At 40.7% G+C, this 19,377-nt stretch overlaps 1 protein-coding gene across 1 annotated transcript in view; it reads right to left on the bottom strand.

Annotated features, from left to right (window-relative positions):
* shisa9a (shisa family member 9a) overlaps nt 1-19,377 on the bottom strand; it is a 58,101-nt gene that overhangs the window by 10,258 nt on the left and 28,466 nt on the right. The window contains exon 3 of the mRNA XM_026179078.1: nt 3,560-3,745. Coding sequence (XP_026034863.1) covers nt 3,560-3,745 — 186 coding nt within the window. The remainder of the gene's footprint in view (nt 1-3,559; nt 3,746-19,377) is intronic.

The raw sequence follows: 19,377 nt of genomic DNA, 5'->3' as shown, positions 1-19,377 counted from the left end.
ATTGATTACATCAGGAACAGCATGAATATGGGGGCTAGGATGAAGGTGGGTTACAAAGCAGCTTGCAGATGTGAAATGGCTGTAGATTTGTAGTTACAGCGGCAAAGCGGCAGAGGATAGACAAAGTAACTTATATTGTGTATCCTCTGTTTAATTCAATTCAGTTTTATTTATATTTTGGCGTTATTTATTTTTAATGTCAAATCAAAACAGCAGTTGCCTGAAGGCGCTTTATATTTTAAGGTAGTGACCATGCAAGACCTTTATTAGATTTGCCAACTGGATGTGTATTAAATGAATCATAAATTGATTTGGACTTGCAATAGATTCATAAAATGCTACATTTTTGTAGAAACTCCCCCCATCAGAACCACTTTTGTCTACCAGTTCTGGCAGCTGGGGATTAAACGGGCAAGGCCTCTGCCCCTGATCGATGCCTGATCCACATAGTACTAGACCTCTATAGCCCACCCTGCGGCTAGTGGGGATAGAACTGGGCAGATCCATATGACTCATTTAAGGTGAGCCCAGCACTATAGCGCCATGGACTAATGGCCCCTTTTAAAAAGTAAGCATATATGCTGCACTGACAGCTAGGGTTCGCAAATGGACCACAATTTGTGCACCTGCTCTTGGGCTTTACATATACTATATGCGCTGGTTGAACGTGGTGAGGCTATATTGGTCACACGGTAAATGACTACAGCGAAAGCTTGCTTTGTTCAGCAAACCATTCTTGCACAGTTGGAAACAATGGGTATCAAAGCACAGTGACACCAACAGACACTTGCTATCAGCTCAAAGCAGTCTGGCCTTTCTCCTCTGACTTCTAGCATCAACAAGCCCAGAGAACTGCTGCTCACTGGATATTTTCTCTTTTGCAGACCATTCCCTAAAGATTCAAGTAGATCAGCAGGCTCTGAACGAGTCAGACCAGCCTCTCTGGTAGGAATAATTCTTAATGGAGAAAACAAAATAAAATTTACTATTCACAATACAAATGCTTGGGTATTGGTCATCTCTTAATGTTGGACTTACAGGATATAGATGCAGGCTGAATGTCTTTAGGCCGCTTTTTTTTTTTTTTTTACATTTATTTTTAACATTTCCAAGGAAACAGTTTTAAAACCAGTTTTTTTAGTTTGTATTCTTATAGCATAAATTTCCATAACACTGCTAGAATTCTCTTGTACCTGCCTCATCTGTTTTCCCAACAGATAGAGATTTCGTTCATTTCCCACAATGCCGCGCACAATCCCCAGAGCATGTGTTGCATCCATCTGTTGGGTTTGTGTGCAGTAAGACGAAGGAAAAAACTTTTTGAGAAACAGTGGGTTTGTATGCTGCACTCAAACTGCAGCACAGTTTGCGGTTGCAGTGCACGGATGTGTTCAGGGGAAATTGGCTTGTCTGATGAATTTTTATTCCTCGTTGAATATTGGCACGAAATTTTGAGTTAAGAAAGAATGGTTGGATTCTCGCAGACTGACACCAAGATGTTTTCTGCTGGCGTTTTAGATAACTGAACAATTTCCTGCAATCAAACACAACTGTGGCTGTGCTGAAAATATCTAGGCATCCTCTGATGTCTATATTCGGCCACTTCTCTGGGAATTATAAAAATAGACCATCAAACAATAAAGTTGCCAAGTTCAGGACTCAGGCATGACAGCATTAACCACTATTTTCACTCCTGTGCTTTTATTGGTGTAATCCTTTAAGCTTAAAAATGATGCGTTCATTTACCGCTTGGTATTCATTGCTCATTCAAGTCTTTCTCTGTTGTCAATTTCGCTGGCAGTTACATATACTGCTACCATAATAATGACACGTCTTCTTCTTGCTTCAGGGGCACAAAGTATTACTCAGCACAAACAAGCAGGATAATCTATTACTGTAACATGTCTGGAGATGAGTCAGGGCCACAGTAGTGTAGGGAATACCACTGACAATACAGGATGCATTTGTCATCACAATCAGTTTTACTTTGTGCTGCTGGACATGCTGGACAGATAGGCTTTTCAAAAAAAAGAACAAAACACGATCTATCCGGTCATTTTTCAAATAAAAGGGAGCGAATGCAGACAAATAGCATCCCGTAGCTGTTTATACAGACATCTAGATGCATTTGTAGATTGTATCTGTCGTGAGTGGGCTGAATTCTGAATCTAGTGAAGGCAGAGTACCTGTCTAGCATAAACAAGCTGACAAACGCTCGCTGGAAGCACTTGCGTGTCGGCCTCGAATGAATTCAGATTATGAAATAGCAATGTGACTGCCAAAGAACGTATGGTGATGAGGCAACTTTAGATCAGCTGCTACAGCCGCTGACTCACTGGATTTGGTTGCATGCATGAAAGTGTATCCACTGTCATTTAAAATATAAAATGCTGATATTAAACACGGCCAGCTTCAGGAGAAGGTCATCTTAAAGTGAGGGGGAGGGAAACTGATTTTAGACAATGGGGAGGCTGCCCGAAGCCCTCTAAAAGGTAAATAAGGATTATTTTGAACTGGGAACTTAAACTGTGAGGATGTTCCCATCTTGTAGAGTCCAACAAGGAACATGTGGAGTAGAAGATGACTATATTTATTCCCCTTTAAGTTCTAAACTTTTGCAGAGCCTATGACATTACTGTACCTGTGTGAGTGGCTCACATCATTGGTGGTGTTGTGCTAAACATGGATTTTTTTGCACAACACCACTAAGGATGTGAGCCACTGTTTTTATGTGATATTTTTGTATAATACGTTTGCTTAAACTGGTAAATCTATAGGCTACATTTCCTCTTGTCCATTGTAATAGCTTTGGAATTCTAAATCCAGGAATTTGCTGAGATTTTTCAGTCCCTACATTGATGCTATGATTATTATTCCTTATACTAAGGTGCCGATTGTTATTCTGTCACTGATAAATTCAAAAACAGTGGCGAAAAAGTTGCTGGATATGCACAGAAGGCATTAACAACACTGAACAGATCAGTCACAGTAGTTGCGGACTGACCTGAAGTGTAGTTACATTTCTAGGGAGGTGCACGGCATACGATTTCAAAAGAAATTTGAGGTTGCGGTGTAGCTATGGTGTAAATTTCCCATTAAATAAATCCCCAGTAAGCAGGAGAAAAATATTTATGTATAAGCTGTTTATGTCTTACACCACATCCAGGTTAGCGATGCAGTGAAAAAACCACTGTCAATTATGTGTGCAGTGTGCTTGCTGTTGTTTAGAGCCTTCCCAGAGTAAAAAAACCACCTGGTGCTATTTGAGTTTGTGTTTCAGGGGCTCAAAAAGCATTCAGTAAACTATACTACAAAAAAAGTCACTTATAGGAGCCTAGGTTTTCTTTTTTCTTGAAATTCACTGCCAACTTGGGATGAATCACGATGACTCCACTAACAAGGCAGGCCCAGCCTTAGGTTTCACTGCTAATCTACACACTGCTATATGAGTTACCAACAGAACAACATCAGGCTTACTGCCTACCACAAACTGTAAAAATATTCACCTTCATCTAAACTCCCCTCCACTAAAAAAAAAAGAAACTTGGCAGTCACTCACCTACAGCCTTCAGAGAGGCGTACTTGTTGAGATCCTTGTTCTGCTGTTGCTGCTGCTGCTGTTGGTGGAGCTGTTGCTGTTGCTGGTGCTGTTCATAGACGTGAGACAGCTGGCCGAGGGCAGGGTAAGGGTGCTGCTGGCCCATGTTTGAAGCCGGTCCCACGTTGTTGTTAATCTGGCCACCCTCTGTGAACAGGGACATGAGACAGCGCAAGGTTACAATAACATTTAAAGCTCCAGTCCAGCACCAGAGGAGCCCTCGCTGGTCAAATGATTGGTGAAACTCTCATTCACATTTTCCAGAATCTACTTACATAACCTAATTTCTTTTTTTAAATTATTATTTTTTAATACATGATTTCTTGGCTGAGATATTTTGTGCCTTGCTCTCAACTAATATACACTCATTTCTATCTTTTGGGATTTTACCAGTAGATTTCCATGACACGCTCTTACATTTATGTCACCATTACAACTGAAATATTCCTCCTGGAATAAAAAATGTCTTTATTAGTCCAGAGATTTTCTTTGCACATCTGATGAATTAGTCTAAATCTGCCAGTTGGACTGTGCTACTTCTCTCAGAGGTCCTTTATGTAGCCTCACTCATCATGATTCAGAACTGTCTGTCTCAGAACTGCTTTAATGTTCTTAAACACCCTTGTTCAATGTCTTGAACAAGGGTGTCAAATATGAGGCTCGGGGCCCAGAATGGGCCCAGCACAGGTTCAAGTCTGGCCCCCTGGAGAGATTTGGAAAATGTGAATGAGGGTCTAAGTTTGGGCTTTAAAATGCATTTTAATACATTTCGCAGCTTTGCCTGATAAAGACCTCCCCCATCGCCATTCATGCTAGCTCAAAGAAGTCTGCAATAGATAAACAATGGATGACAGAAAAGTTGCTGTTTTTCCCTATCTGCTACATAAATGTCTCCTTTTTACAACGGGTCCACAAGATTAAAAAGGAACAAAAAAAAGGAGAGTGTTTGTGAATTTATCAAAATGTTCTGTTTTATAACAACAAGACAGTCTGGCCAATGAGCTACCAGAACTTTCTCTGTAAGTTTACACATATATTTCTTACAGCTTAAGCCCAAAAAGTTGTGAAGTCACATTTCTTTCATTTACTACAGCACCATTTCCTGATTTTGACTATAGGCTTGAAAGACTGTTGGACTATAGGATTGAAAGTTTTTCAGTGAGTGCAAAGTTACTTAAAGGAAATATATCAAGCATTTATTGGTACCTTTAGACTTTTTTTTATCATAAAAAGAGCTTTTTCTGTTTTCATATCATTTGACTGTATTTCAAATGCCAACCCTCCAGAATCATTTGATCACATGTACTCCAGCATATTCTCTAAATCAGCAGAGATTTACCAACTGGTGCTCACCAGGTGGTTGCTAACCAGTCTCTACACCTTCGTGACTGCAGCCTGAGTCACATCAATAACACATTCTTTTCTTTTTAGATTTCTGAGTGATTTTATTACATGTAAATGAGCTGAAATCACAGCACAACTGTTGTCCTTCGAAAGCAACAGGCATCAGTTCTAATGGGATGCTTTTGCAGCCAACAGAACAGCATTTTTTGTTCTTTGTTTATAACACAGACATTTTAGAGTTATAGTTAGCAGAAGTGGGTCTAGCTAAGGAATATCGACTGTGGAGCTGCATCTGGATTTGCTCAGTGTTAGTTAGAGTGTGCTAAACTAAGCATTAGGCGGGTTTTATATCAGTTTGCTAGACTGCGTCATAGATGGACTGGACAAGTGACAAACTTTGACATGGGGCTATTAGACTCAGCTCACTTTGCTATTTCATTACGAAAGAAAACAAAGGAAAACAAAGGTGGGCAGATTAATGCTACCATGTTTATAGTGGTAAACATGGTAGCAAACTTGGAAAACCCTTTAAAACTACATAATGAACCCACAGTAAGTGCATAGTATATTTGTTCTTCTCAAGTTTTAAGTGAGCCTCATGAGCTAATGATGACCTACTTTACTTCCTAAGAGACATATTTTATATAAAGGCCAGACGACATCCCAAGGTCTGACATGCACATGCTCCAAAATCAGTGCCCTCCTCAGTCAAGCTAGTACAATTATTACCAGAATATTTAACATGGGCACGGCTGTTCCTATTTTCAATACAAAATTAATTAGACTTAATTTTACTTATAGTTATCAAATGACTTCAGTTGTATCCAGCTGAGGTAGCTCAGTCACTTTTATGGACCAGCCTGGACCCCTGGGGCCCGTCCATAATGCAGAGGGTGAATACAGATAAGTAATGGAAGAAAAATTCAGTAAATTTCCTAAAACATGGGAAGAAACTTTTGAAGTACAATAAGAGGATTTCAAAGAGGTTCATGAAAGAACAAATTCTCAGTTAAAGTCAGTTTAAAAAACAAATATAAAGAGATTATTTTAACAAATACAGGGATTAAGAGGAGTGTTAATCACACGGTTTATAGCTTGATGTAAAAATGTAGTTTTGTTGTTTTGGTTTATTTATATTTTTTTTGTGTGTGTATTATATGTGTGTCTATAGTTATACATGTATATTATCTGATTGTATATCAACGAACATTGATTGTAAATGACTGAATAGTCTTAAGGGGCATAGAATCAAATAAGCAAACTTCATCCTACTCTTTTCCAGCATGTAAACTGTGTTGAATACAGAGAAAGTCATTGTATGTCGATGTTTTTAAGGCTTTTTTATGTTTAGTCATTCGCTCAATTGCATATTATTATTTTAAGTGTTTCAAATTTCAACCATTTATCCATTATTTTCAGCCAACTACATATCCCTTATATTTAGTCGGCCAAATTAAACATTTATCCATTACCTTTAATTAGCTTCAATTTAACAATTTGTCTGGTTACTTTCAGTTAAGTATGACTCACTAATCTCTTCATAAATCCTGGGGCAACTTTTAGCACTTCATCTCGCTATTGCTATATTGCACAGAAGCATGTGGCTGCATTTCCCTTATTTATTTATTTATTGCTTAATGCTTATGGTGTAGGAAGTAGCAGATGTCTTATATTAATTACAGTATTGCAGAATTGGCTAACTGTAATGTCTTCCTCTAATTAAATAAGTGATAATTAGATTTCAGAAGATGTGCAGTGGGTTGAGAAATGGGCAACTGCTCTACCAGAGCTGCACAGTCTGACTTTAAACTGCAGCCGAATGTTAAAACACAATGTGGGAATTGTTCTCTCGCTGCACTGAGCCTGACAGATAATTGCAAATTCCTGTTACTGAAGTCAAAGGTATACTTACTAAGTGAATACATTCTCTTAAAAGCCCCAATGCTGTCACTTGATAATTTGAGAAGGAAAGTAAACGTTACGAGACAAGAGAGCAAGAGTGAGGAATTAGAGTGGAAAAAGTGAAATGCGGAAAATGGAGAGGATACGTGAGGAGAAAAGAGAGAAAACGTCTCAAACGATGCTGACAGAGATATGAGGATGGTTTGTAAATATCGAAAGAAGCTAGACAAAAAAAGGAAATCATTAAGGTAAAAAATACAGGGCAAACAGACAAGGAAAACATGGATATTGTCATGGTCCTGGGCCATATTGGCCCAGTATTCTTAGTTTTCGTGTGTTTTGTATTTATGCCTTGGTTCCTAGGTTGTTCTGTTAAGATGTTCCTTATTTGATTACCCCCTGTGTGCCCCTCTATGTATCTGTGAGCCCTCGTTTCCCCTCCTTGTGTTTTATTCCATGTTTTCCCCAGGCGGTTATGTCCGTGCTCTCCTTGTGCTCTCTCTCCTCCTGTCTGAACCTCTGTGTACTTCCTGTTTTACTTTGACAGTCTCTCGTCAGTAAGCGTCATGTTGTGTTCACTCCTGCCGTGTCTCGTTACGATTATCTGTGTCAGCTGTGTTCCCCGTGTGTTCCCACTTCCCTCGTTAACCCTCTGTGTATTTATGTCCGCGTCTCCCGCAGTTCAGTGTCGTGTTCTCCCTCATGACTGTGCGCCCCTCCGTGTGTTTCCTCGTGAGTCAGTTCCTTTGGAACTTCCCAGTTTAGTTTCATATTATTTTGTATCGCCTTTATCTTCTGTCAGCAATAAAGCTATATTTTGTGTTCAGTCCTGTTTTCCCGTGAGTTTGCGTTTCGGTCCTCATCCTGCCTGCACACAGCCTAATCATGACAGATATTCCCAAGTCCCCCTCTCGCTTTTCTTTTAGCACCTCTTAAAGGTGTTCATACAGATGGCAAACTGAGGTGGGGAAACTGTGAAGCCTCAGCCCGACAACATCGATTTCCTCGAGTCATTTTCTCCCTGTTTCATCTCGTCGCCGAGGTTTCGAGTCACAGGGTGAGCTCAAAGTCCTTAAAATCTGCACAGCTCAATTGTCAAAGCGAAGCAAGTTCTCTTCTTACTAATTAAACACTTAAGCCCTGGCGCAGGCTCAAACCGCACGCACTCTTAACAGACACTGTGACTGACAAGGTACGGCGAGAGTGGAGACAATTAAAAAGAGCATCAAAGTGAGAGCCAGTGTGAGGCGTTGTAGAAAAGACTGAGACACGAGATTCCTTGATGTGATGAAATGTCCCACGGTGTTGTGTGAAATGAAACATGGACCCACATCCTAGTTTGGATAGATAACAGCGGCCTGGAAAATGCAAGGTTGAGTCATTTTCTGAGAAATTTATTGGACTTGCCAAATACACAGATGACGATGATGCGCTTGTCGGTTAAATACTTTGGGATTTACTGTAACGGTTTGGCAATGCGGGTTCACTTAAGGCGAGATGACTTTCACTGCAAAAAGTGAGGCTGTGTTGGGCGGGAGGGGTAAACTGTGAGGAAGAGAAGGAGAGAGACAACCATGACTAAGGAAGAAACAGCAGCGAAGAACTGAGTTATGATCCCGAAGCGCTCGCTCTCTCTCTCTCAAGATAAAAGCTGGTAGGCTGTTTTATTTTTCATGTGAGGCCAAAATGGCTGGGGTCAACAATTTTCTCATTTCATAATGGATTTTGTCTCGCTGAGGAGCACATTTGTAAAATTCAATACCCCATCAAAGCATAGGTGCACCTACCCTCTGCCATGAGCTCATTCAGCTCCATGAAACAGTCATGCCCTTCTAAAATTGTGATTGTATGTAAACGCTTTGGTTTACTCAAATTTAATTTTTATTTATATATGCTGCCATTTAACAACATCTGCCTCAAGTGGCTTTATATTGTAAGATAAAGACCTTAAAATATTACAAAGAGAACCCGAACCCTCAGACAATCCCCTATAAGCAAGCACTTGGCAACACTGTGGAAGAAGAACTCCCTTTTAACAGGAACCAGAACAGGGAGGTGCAGCCATCTGCCACAAACGGCTGGAGGATGAGGGGAAAGGATGAAAATTCAGAGCACGCAGGACAAAACACAAAGTAAGGGAGAGAGCAGACATTCAGTAGTGTCTCTCTCTGAAGTGCTTAGTGCATCATGGAAAATGCCGTGGCATAACTTATGGCCCCAGTATATCTGCAGCATTGGTTGCTTCACGTGCTGCCAGTAACGCCATCACACATGCACATCAGAGCAGGCCGATATGACCAAAAATATCTATCACGATATACATTTGAAAATGTGCGATAACGATATAACTGATGATATAATTGACACTAGACAACATATTTTACAACTCCACAACTTTATTAGTGCAAAAAAAAAAACCCCATCAATGTATTTTCCCTTAAACAAGCAGCTGTTTTTCATGTGCATTAAAGTTATATAAAAATGTAACAGTGCAAATGCAAATTCCTTGCTGACAGTTTAACCAAAAGGCATTTCCAGTGGAAATTGGCCGACACATCCTCAGCATAACCATGTATAATATCCACAAAACTTAAAAAGACGTTATACACACACAATACGGTAATATTATGTTGAAGCACCGTACGTATCACTCCGCGAGGCTCCCGCCTACGATAGCCGTAATGCTCCGACAATCCATCAAGCAGTGCGAGTTCGTAGCTTAGCAAAGTTGTACTGAAACATTTGACAGATTTTCAAGCGCCGTGTACCACATAAAATCGTTTCGAGGTCAGTAAACACAACCAGAATTCATACATAAGGCACACGGGATTATAAGGGGCACTGTTGATTTTCAGAAAAATCAAAGGACGGTAATAACGACGGCCCGCTAGCATGCTCTACCAAAAATAGTGCTTTGTTGTGTATCTGATGGACGAAAGCCAAACCAGTTCCACACCACTGAAGTTGCAGCACTTTTACAAACCAATTCTGGTTCATCCGTTTCATTCAACGACCCGCTTTCACCCTTCTCATTCTGCGTTGCCGCCATGCTTTTTCCGCCATGTGTGTATGAAAACAAAGGCACTGCGCATGCGCGTTTTACCCATATTCTATCGCGATATTTCATTTTCTTATCGTTGCCCAACATTATACCGGTATTACCGTGAACGGTATGATATGGCCCAGCCCTAATGCACATCCATTCATGCTCGCTGTTATGGCTCAGGTAGCTGCTGAAGTAACAATAGGTGTTGCACTGTTATAGTAAGTGAAGAAGTCAAAGCTGGAAATAAAGCTTTGACATCTTTTCAAAGTGTTGAAAAATCTTCCTCTGTATAATCTGTGTCTCTCTGCTTCTTTACTGATATATCCTTAAAGTGGTGGTAAACTATTATTAGTGACTTCATCTCAGCTCAAGCCAGGTGACAAAAATTGAGAGGCGCACAGCTGAGAAACACCGGCAGGCACGGTGAAGTCACTTTAATGTCAAGGTACCATTCGCAAAGCATCATGTGGTGGGTATAAAAAGCTTTAAGGGATGATTCACAATCACGTGATCCAGCCTTAACTACAAGCTTCATCAAAATGTAAATTTTAAGCTTGAGCTTAAAAGTAAGAGTGGGTGTCTCTCTCTTCATACCTAACTGGGAGTTGGTTCCACAGCCTCCCATTTTACTTTTGGAAATTCTTGCAACCGCAAGTAACCTGGGAGTCTGAGAGGAAATTGGGATAATAGTAGCATTAATTAATCTCCCTATCGCCGTTTGTGGGGTTAATCCAAGGAAGGAACAGGTCTTATCGTGAGTTTGCATGACTGCACATATGATTAATTGTTGTTACTTTCAGTTGAACTGTGGCAGCAACAACAGCATCATTCACCATATTTTTTTATTAATTTGGGAACTGACGCTTGCAGAAGTAATTATTAATAGTTCCTATTTGCTGTGTACAAACTAAAGGAGTGACAGCAGGATTAACTTGACAGAGCTCTTTAAAACAGGATGATTCTCTAGCATTTCCACTGCCATCCCATAAAGTCTTTTAAGAGAAATTAAACCTGTCTCCAAACCAGGCTCAGGGATGGAAACTTGCATCAGGATTTCATCATTATGACTGTTTACTTACAAGAAAATGTCTGCCTTTATAGGGAGCAACCTTGCCTCATTCAAGAAAATGAATAAATAAACATTATCTATTATACAGTGCTGCTGTGATAGATCCCATTATTATTCTCCCCTAGTTTACTGTGAACCAGCATGCATCACAATCAAACCCTCTCATCTTTATGATCTTAGTGAAAAAGAACACACACATGAACTTCAGAAACAAACGAGGCACCCAGGTGACACCACACCGTGAGCCCATTCACCAGGATGACTGACAGCTGTCACCGGGATGTCTGTCAGGATGATAAAAGGGGATGCAGTGGGAGTCTGGTGGTGTGGTCACAGTGCTTCACCAAGCTGATCCAAAGCAAACTGATTCTCAGAGGTCACGACAGACTTTTACTACCAGTGACAGCCAGTTTTCTTTCCTCTCCCCTGCTGCTCAGAGATTTACCAAATGCTACAGCAACCAAAACATACAAAGAAATGAGAATAAATCAGATGCAGTTGGGAATCAATAGTGTAAATTAGGAAAAAATCTTGCAGTATTTTTACTGAATCGACTCACAACTATTTGGAAAATTCAGTGAGTCTTGAAAAAGATAGATATATGAAAAATTGATGTTAAAGTTCCCTCAAGCACAAATAGAGGATATTAGAGATTACGAAAAAGGCCAGGAGAAAAAGTATGTTTATCTAAGAGCAGAAAGATTAGAATGATGGTGGTGCCAGTGGAAGAAAACTATTTTATACCCATTTTACCAAGGGGGTAAACTGGTAAATTGCATGTGCATGTAGCAGACGTGGTCACAGTTGATTGCAAAATCTGCAGTTTGAGTGCAATTAGTAGGAAATCCAGAGGACATGCTGAATAAACTGCAACCACAATCAATGACCTTTTAATGAGTTAACAGCCCGTTATTTGACCAATTTATACAGTGAAAATGGAAGATTCGAGAGGGCTTTTATGCTTTAAATGGTTACATTTTAACTACATTTTACTTTTAAAAGAAAAAGTAGGTCTTTTTATTTGGACTAAAATAGCAGACTGCGATTTAGTCTCGAACCTACCTTTTACTTTTACACTGGGAAATGAATTATTGTACAATTGGCAAGTCTTCCCACTGTCATGATGCAAATAAATAAATAACTAAAAACCCTCTGTGGTGTCTGAAGTAGCCAATTTGGATGCTAATGAAAGTATTTATTGTTGACTTTGGACATAATCCTGTATGGGGATGTAATCCTCTCCCGGAGCTTTTACTCTAGTAACAATAACAGAAAACATATGCTTCCCTATTCATTTCACTGGTGTTCTGTTGTAGGTGGCTCGCTATTGACCAAAAGAACACAGAAATGCCTTGCTGCTGCCATGTGCTACTACCCTGTGTGTGTGAGGAAAAGAAAAGGTTAGTGAAATATATCTTTCTGTAAAACGCTGTCTAAAAAATCATATGTGGAATGAAAGCATACACTGGAGCCATGAATCACGTAAGGTATTTGCTGCTGTGCTTTTGACCTTTTTTAAATTAAATTTTTGAATATTTTACACTTGTGTTTTCCTTCAAACGCCCCTTTTTATAACCATAGATAAAGGCCTGCTTTCTGCCAGCGTACATGAAGATGAATTTAGCTACACTTTGGGGGTGTCAGTAGAAGAGATATCTAGCACTGTTTTGTTATTTAGCAATAATTAATCACATTTATTGAAAACAATGCTAAGACCAAGAGCTTTTCTTAGCCCTAAGCAAGTATTTTTTGAAACCTATATTCAAGCAGCAACCTTCAGCACCAAAGTGTCGCCAAAAAGCTAGCTTCAAGTGGCCTTGAGGTTAGCTTAATCTAAGGTAGCTGTTACCAAAATGGCCTCTATAGCAAATTTCTCCTTTTGTAACAACTTTACCATTTGGATTTTTACTAATGCATAAGTTACGTCTGTGTAAGTCACTAAACTGAAACTCTCTACCATGTTTGTGGTGTTGGTGCTTGTTGAAGCATATTTAATAATAATAATAAGAATAATACAATCTGTCATTATGTTTGATTTGTGCTTCACATTTGTAGAATAAATACAACTTAATAGATATTAGTTAGTATTTAATTTGGCCAACACTTATTAGGATATATCTGTGTTATGCAGTGTATTATTATTTTACGTTTCCAACTTGCTAACTAAGCTTACTAGTGTTTACAAATGACCTAGCACCCTACCCTGTAGTTAAAAAACAAAACCAAAAGAACCACAACAAACATGGCCCCACCCAGAAGGCTGGATGATGTCACTGTTTCTACATCCATCTTTCATATACAGTCTTAATCTCACCTAAAAGCAAGTGAGAAATAAGTAAGCAGCATGTTAGATGGAAAACTTTAAAATAAATAAATAAAAATAACTGTTCCCGGGAGATAGGTCAACACAAGCTTCCAGGATTAAAGTAAGGTAAGTCAATGCCTTCTCCACTCCACCTATCTGCTTTTCCCCCTTTTGAACTGAAAATACATGAATGTAAGAAACACAGGTAAGAAACAAAAAAAATCCAATACCATCCTGCTGGAGGACTTGGTGGGATTAGCGCAGGGGGCTGAAAAAGTTTGCTGCAAGCTGTGTTCAGTCGATGTTGTGCCAGTTTTGAGGGAAAGTGCAGAAATTCTTTTGAAAGAGCTGTTGATGCAGGCAGCCCACAGCGCCGACTTATAATTGAATCCAACAGGTAGCCTGCATTGTTTCCAACGGCAGGTGTTCCATATCACAGCCAGTTGTTGTATAGGTCAGTTTTCACGACTCTCCTCAGACCTCTGCGAGTTTGACAAGATTGATGTCTGACTGTGCAAGATTACAGACCAATATAAAATATTTATTGCTTCTGCTGTTTTTCTCTCCCCACAAACACTATGGCTTCTTGCAAATCTACTGTAACAAGGTCTGTCTGTAAATTAGCTTAAGGTTGAATCATTCTTACGTCACATCAATCACTGACAGTCAGAAAGGGATTTTATTTACACGAAGGTGTCACAGAGGGCCCGCTTAAGCGCTTGCGCGGGAGGGGGGTGCGATTGCGTTTGGTTTGAAATGTATGCCACCATTTGAGCCTTTCATTTTGGCATTAAAGAAGTTGACATTTACATGAATTTACACTGCAGGGCGAAGGCGCAGGAGCTGTCAGGATTACAGTGAGTGTGACTGCGCTGATGAGACAGCATGTGGATGATGATGATGAGCTTATGACCACCAGGTAACAGACAGTGCAGTCAGCAGTGCACGACAGCGAGCGCGCACGGCGATTTCAAAGCTGCCTTCTCTCTCTCTCTTTCTCTCTCTCCCTCGCAGGAAGCCAGACATCCAGCATGGAGCTGTGAGGCAATCCTCCCGGGGCGCAAACGGTATCTGAGCTTTCCCAGACGAGAATGTATTCTTTTCTTCTACACATTGAAGGAGGGGAAATAAGAGCACACACATCGGGTTGCGTCCCTTGATGTGTGCTGTACAGCTGTGCGTGCGCAAGGGAAAGGAAGGGTTTAAAAAAATGATAAAGACAGACACGGATATCAATAAAGAGCCATAGCACATGTATGTAGGAGTGTTTCTATCTATCTCATGCTTGGCCTGGCTCGGCTCCATCGCTACTGGTTGTACAGTGTAATTTCACCGCCTGTTTGATTCGGCACTAAAAAAAAGTGTAAGCAGCTGACTCATCTATTATTCCGTCTTTCTCCTCGCTCTGCAAGTGGATAAACCCTCTTCTTTGCTTCGGCTCGAGCCTCTGCTTCTCTGTTGTTACTCATCTTTCTCCATCTCTGGCTTGCCCCTCTTTCTCTCTCTCTATCTCTTGTCATGGCAACAACATTCTCTCGCGTAGTATTTGCTCTCCAGCACACACCGAGTTCGCATTGTCCCGCAGTCACCCGCGCCCACATATCAACAGGCAGGCCGGCTGTACAGTACTGAAAAAAAAGGAAAAAAGTCATTGTTATGCAACCTATGTTGTGCTGCCTGCTGCTCTGTTGGTCTGTCTGTTCATCTCTCTCTCTGCTGATTCTTCACGTGTCTTGTTTGCCTCCTATGAGTTTGTTCTAGGTCACATGCTAGTAGCTTTGTAAGGCACAGTCACAATAAATAAATAAATTTTTTAAAAAGCACAGGTTTTATTGAAAGACATGCTCCGGTTTGGCAAACAGTCAATTTTATGATTCATGGCAGGATAAAGCACTTTCAATGTTGACAGAAAAAGTCTACACTGACAATGGAAAAACCTGTGTAAATAGAGCCTGAAAATGAAAGATGAGACATGTGCAGTTATCCAAAGCTGCTGCTGCCTGTGTTGCTTTGTGAAACTGAGACCTAGTGCTGTGCAATGCTGCAAATTTTATTTACCACAAAATCACTGTGATTTGTTACTTTCCACAATAATATAAATTATAAATAACTCCTTTTAGCTTTTCATGTATTTTGAAACTATGTGTTTTGGAGACCTGAATGTAAATGTGCCTGTCTAAAGCACTTTGGGTCCACTTTTGTTTAAACATGCATTAGGTTATAAATAAAATAGACGTGACAGTCAACACTATTTTTGCAAATGCATGTTTGAAAAAAAAAAGATTCAACACAATTAATTGGGTGACACACTGAACTTATCGCTCCAATCAGAACAGCACTGATCCGATGCCAATACTGGTATTGGTATCGGTACTATGGATATTTGGATTGATCTAACATGTGACATAAGGATGATGTGAAAATTGTGCCATACGCTTCCCTATAAACTGGGAAAAAAAGAAAAGTCTCCTTTATCATTTGTTAGGAGTTCTTGCCTTGTCAGAGATCATCCACGCAGAGCGTGCACACACATCCTCGCATTTAAGTGAGAGAGTGTGTGTGGGGTCCTCAGTGTTTCTCTGCATATGCATATTTAGTCACACTGAAAATGGTAAGCAGGTTATGTGTGAGACTGCGAGAGCTTCCGCTTTATTCGCCCTGCTGTCTGTTTACAGCGCATAAGAAGCTGCATCTGTCTTGACCTCATCCCTCCGGGCCCATATCTCTCGCCTGCAGCATGGAGGACAGCGAGGATCACAGAGCAAGCAGGGGCCTCTCTATACGACTGCTGAGCTCATGGGAATTTCACTGGAAGCCGGCTGTAAAATCCCCCCTTTTGAATGGCGGGCGGTAAGGTGAGGGCTCGAGCGAGGGAAGTTTTTACGCCCTGAGGTGAATGGGTCAGGCCCTCGTGATTGGTGGCCACGGGGGGAGGAAAACCATCAGATGCTCGCGATAATACCGCATAAACATTAAAGTTCACTAGAAGAGTCAGACAGCTAGAGAAGAACAGATGTCCGAGCCTCCATGGGTCTTGCTACCTGCTGGTGCTGTCAGCAGTGGGGAGGCGAGTTTGATGTGTAAGGGCCAGAAAGCTCACAGAAAGAAACTATTTTGACACTGATGCTTAGACTTTGTGCCGCTGCCAGAGCCAAGCAAACAGCACACAGTTTTTAGAGGTGTTTCAAAAGTCAAGGAGTGAGTAGTAAAAGCTACAGGTATTTCAGGGGTAATTATAGAGTAGGAAAGGTATACATAGAAAGACTGCAAACAGTTAGCTAAAAGTAATGCATAAGTGTATGAAAATAGATAGGTGAGTAAAATTTTATTTATTAGTTACTTAGCACTAAAGGCAGGTATTTATGTCTGTGAGATTGTTTCTCATGTAAATATACTTGGACAAGAGTACTGGGCCACCTACACGTTACACCCTACAGGAGCTGGTCCGTCACAAAAACCCATGCCATGAAGCTCACGGCGCACGGTTTTTGTGCTGATGTTAATGCTAGACGAGGTCTGGAACTGTGCAGTTGTTGAGCCAGCAGAGCGTAGGACACTTTTACACACTTATGCACATCAGTGCTTGCAATCCAATGCTACTTCCTGGCTGGTGGATGAGTGGTACAATGAGTGGTTGTAGTTGACTGTGCAATAAACTACTATTGGTTCATAAACATTAATTAACAGTAGTTTTTTTCAATGTTAAATTGCTAAATATTTTAAAGATTCAATTCAGCTTAAACTCTTTTCAAATAAACATATCTGGAACTTGTCTGGTTGCACTGACCAAGGGTTACTTGAGATTTCAGAACCTCCACTTTTCAGACTTCAGGACTGTGAAAACTCCTGTTGCAACACGATAAAAGAATGTTACAGTAGAAGCATGTCACTGCATCAGCAGTCATTCATTTGCCCAGAAACAATGCCTTTAGGACTTGGGCGTGCATTGTCATGAATAATATATATCATGTAGCTTTGCCTGAAGGCTGCTGTACAAAATTCAGTGCACAACACTCTGTCGAGCAACATGTCAGACCCCTCAGCCTTATATATGGCCTTGTTTTCCAAACATTGTTCATCTCATTATCATCACCATATGCTGCTAGCTTTGTCTTTGCTCATTAGAGCACTGCTATTTAGGAAGAGATGATGAGGGAGAGCTCAGGAAGGGAGCACGACAGAGAGAGGTGCCATCATGAAATCCTTATGAGATCCAGAGAAATATGCAAGCCGACTCCAATTCCGAAGCTGAGCACATACCTCTGAGTAAATCCCGTGAGAACTGACCATTAAACAGATAAGAGTGTGATGCAGAGAAACACTATTATTAAAAAGTCTGTCATGGGAAATGGTGGAGGGAAATGATAGCAGAGGGAATAGCTTATCTACCCTAATTGTTCCTCCCTGAGCCTTTGAAAGCACAATGACTTCCCCTGCACCCTTTTATGATTAGAGCTTTCCGTCATACCTCCCTTATTTTGAAGAGCTATCGATTTCTATTGTTCCTTTTCTCTCTGCCTCTTTTCTGTTGGTGGAACATTTGCAGTAAGATTCAACCACTGTCTGCCTATTGTATTGTCTTGTCTTGTCAAAGCACAATGCATTGACTGCAGTCTCACAGGACATTGTTACAGAAAGTCACTGAATCTATAGTAAGATGTCACTCTGATAGCTGCTTATCTCAGTCCACTTGAGTTGTGTTTTAAAGGTTATCTGTGCGGGAGCTAATCCCACACAGATTATCCAGCAATTCAAATAATGGCCATCGCTGTCCCGTGAGACATTTTCACTACGCATTCAGGCTGATGCGGCCAGTCGTTTGTACCGGCATGTTACCGCCACAGACTTCACTGCATACTTAAAGAAATCGGAATCGTGACGTCTACTTTGGACAGAAGTGAGCAAATGAAATGCAAAATAACACATCCAGATTAAAAAGATCAGCTTATCAGATGCTTAAAACCACAAGGCCTCTGCAACCGCTGGGTGCTGACAGATGTCTGGGAGAACACCGGGTCGAAAACAAAAGGGAAAAAAAATTGTTTGGAATATAAAGAAGCTGCAGAGTACTGCCTAATAACTGCAATTTCATATCAGCAAGAACTCAAACAGTACATTAGCTTTGTGTAGACAGTTACAGTTTAATAAGCTTTAATTAGTATGACAGGCAACCCCAGTAGGATCTTCCGGTGTAGTATTTCTCCTGAAACAACTGTTGGTCCTAATGTCGTGTTGCAGTCATTCAGTCATGCTCATGCATGCTTAAGTTTTAGTGGCACAACAATTGCTGGCCCCTGTTGCAGCCCCCTTCAATGACCGATTGGGGGTGAGGGGAGGGAGACGGGGCAAAAGGCAAACTGTGGAAGAGACCAAGAGATCCAAAGTGGTGTATAGTGTATGATGGTGTGAAGAAACACTCACTGCATCATGAGAAGTGATGCAGGCTTACTTGTGGTTTCTGAGGTATTTAATAGTAGATTGGGAGGCAGAGCCTTCAGCTTTCTGTCCCTTTATTTGTGGAACCAGCTCCCAGTTTGGATTCATGATGCAGACATCCTCTCTACTTTAAAGATTAGGCTTAAAACTTTCTTTTTCTATAAAGCTTATTATCAGGGCAGGATCAAGTGACTCTGAACCCTCCCTTACTAACACTGCAACAGGCCTAGTCTGCTGGGTACTTCTCATGATGCAGTGAGTGTTTCTTCACACCATCATACACTATACACCACTTTGGATCTCTTGGTCTCTTCCACAGTTTGCCTTTTGCCCCGTCTCCCTCCCCTCACCCCCAATCGGTCATTGCAGAGGGCTGCCACTCCCTGAGCCTGGTCGAGCAGGAGGTTTCTTCCTGTTAAAAGGGAGTTTTTCCTGCCTACTGTCACTATGTGCTTGCTCACACGGGATTGTCTGCGTTTTGGCATTTTCTCTGTATTATTATAGCATCTTTACCTTACAGTATAATATTGAATTGAACAGAATGTCAATAAATTCTGTATGGTGAGGCATACAGACCTTGAGCTGTGAAATCAGAGGGGAAAAATATTGGTGTGGTGGATTCAAACAATCAATTTAGTGCTAACAGGTAAAACAAATTTAACCCGAAAACAGTCTGT

This window comes from Astatotilapia calliptera, chromosome 8 (genome assembly GCF_900246225.1).
Source record: "Astatotilapia calliptera chromosome 8, fAstCal1.2, whole genome shotgun sequence".
Lineage (NCBI taxonomy): Eukaryota > Metazoa > Chordata > Actinopteri > Cichliformes > Cichlidae > Astatotilapia > Astatotilapia calliptera.
The sequence above is the reverse complement of the archived record's forward strand: the minus strand, read 5'-3'. Positions and strand labels throughout refer to the sequence as shown.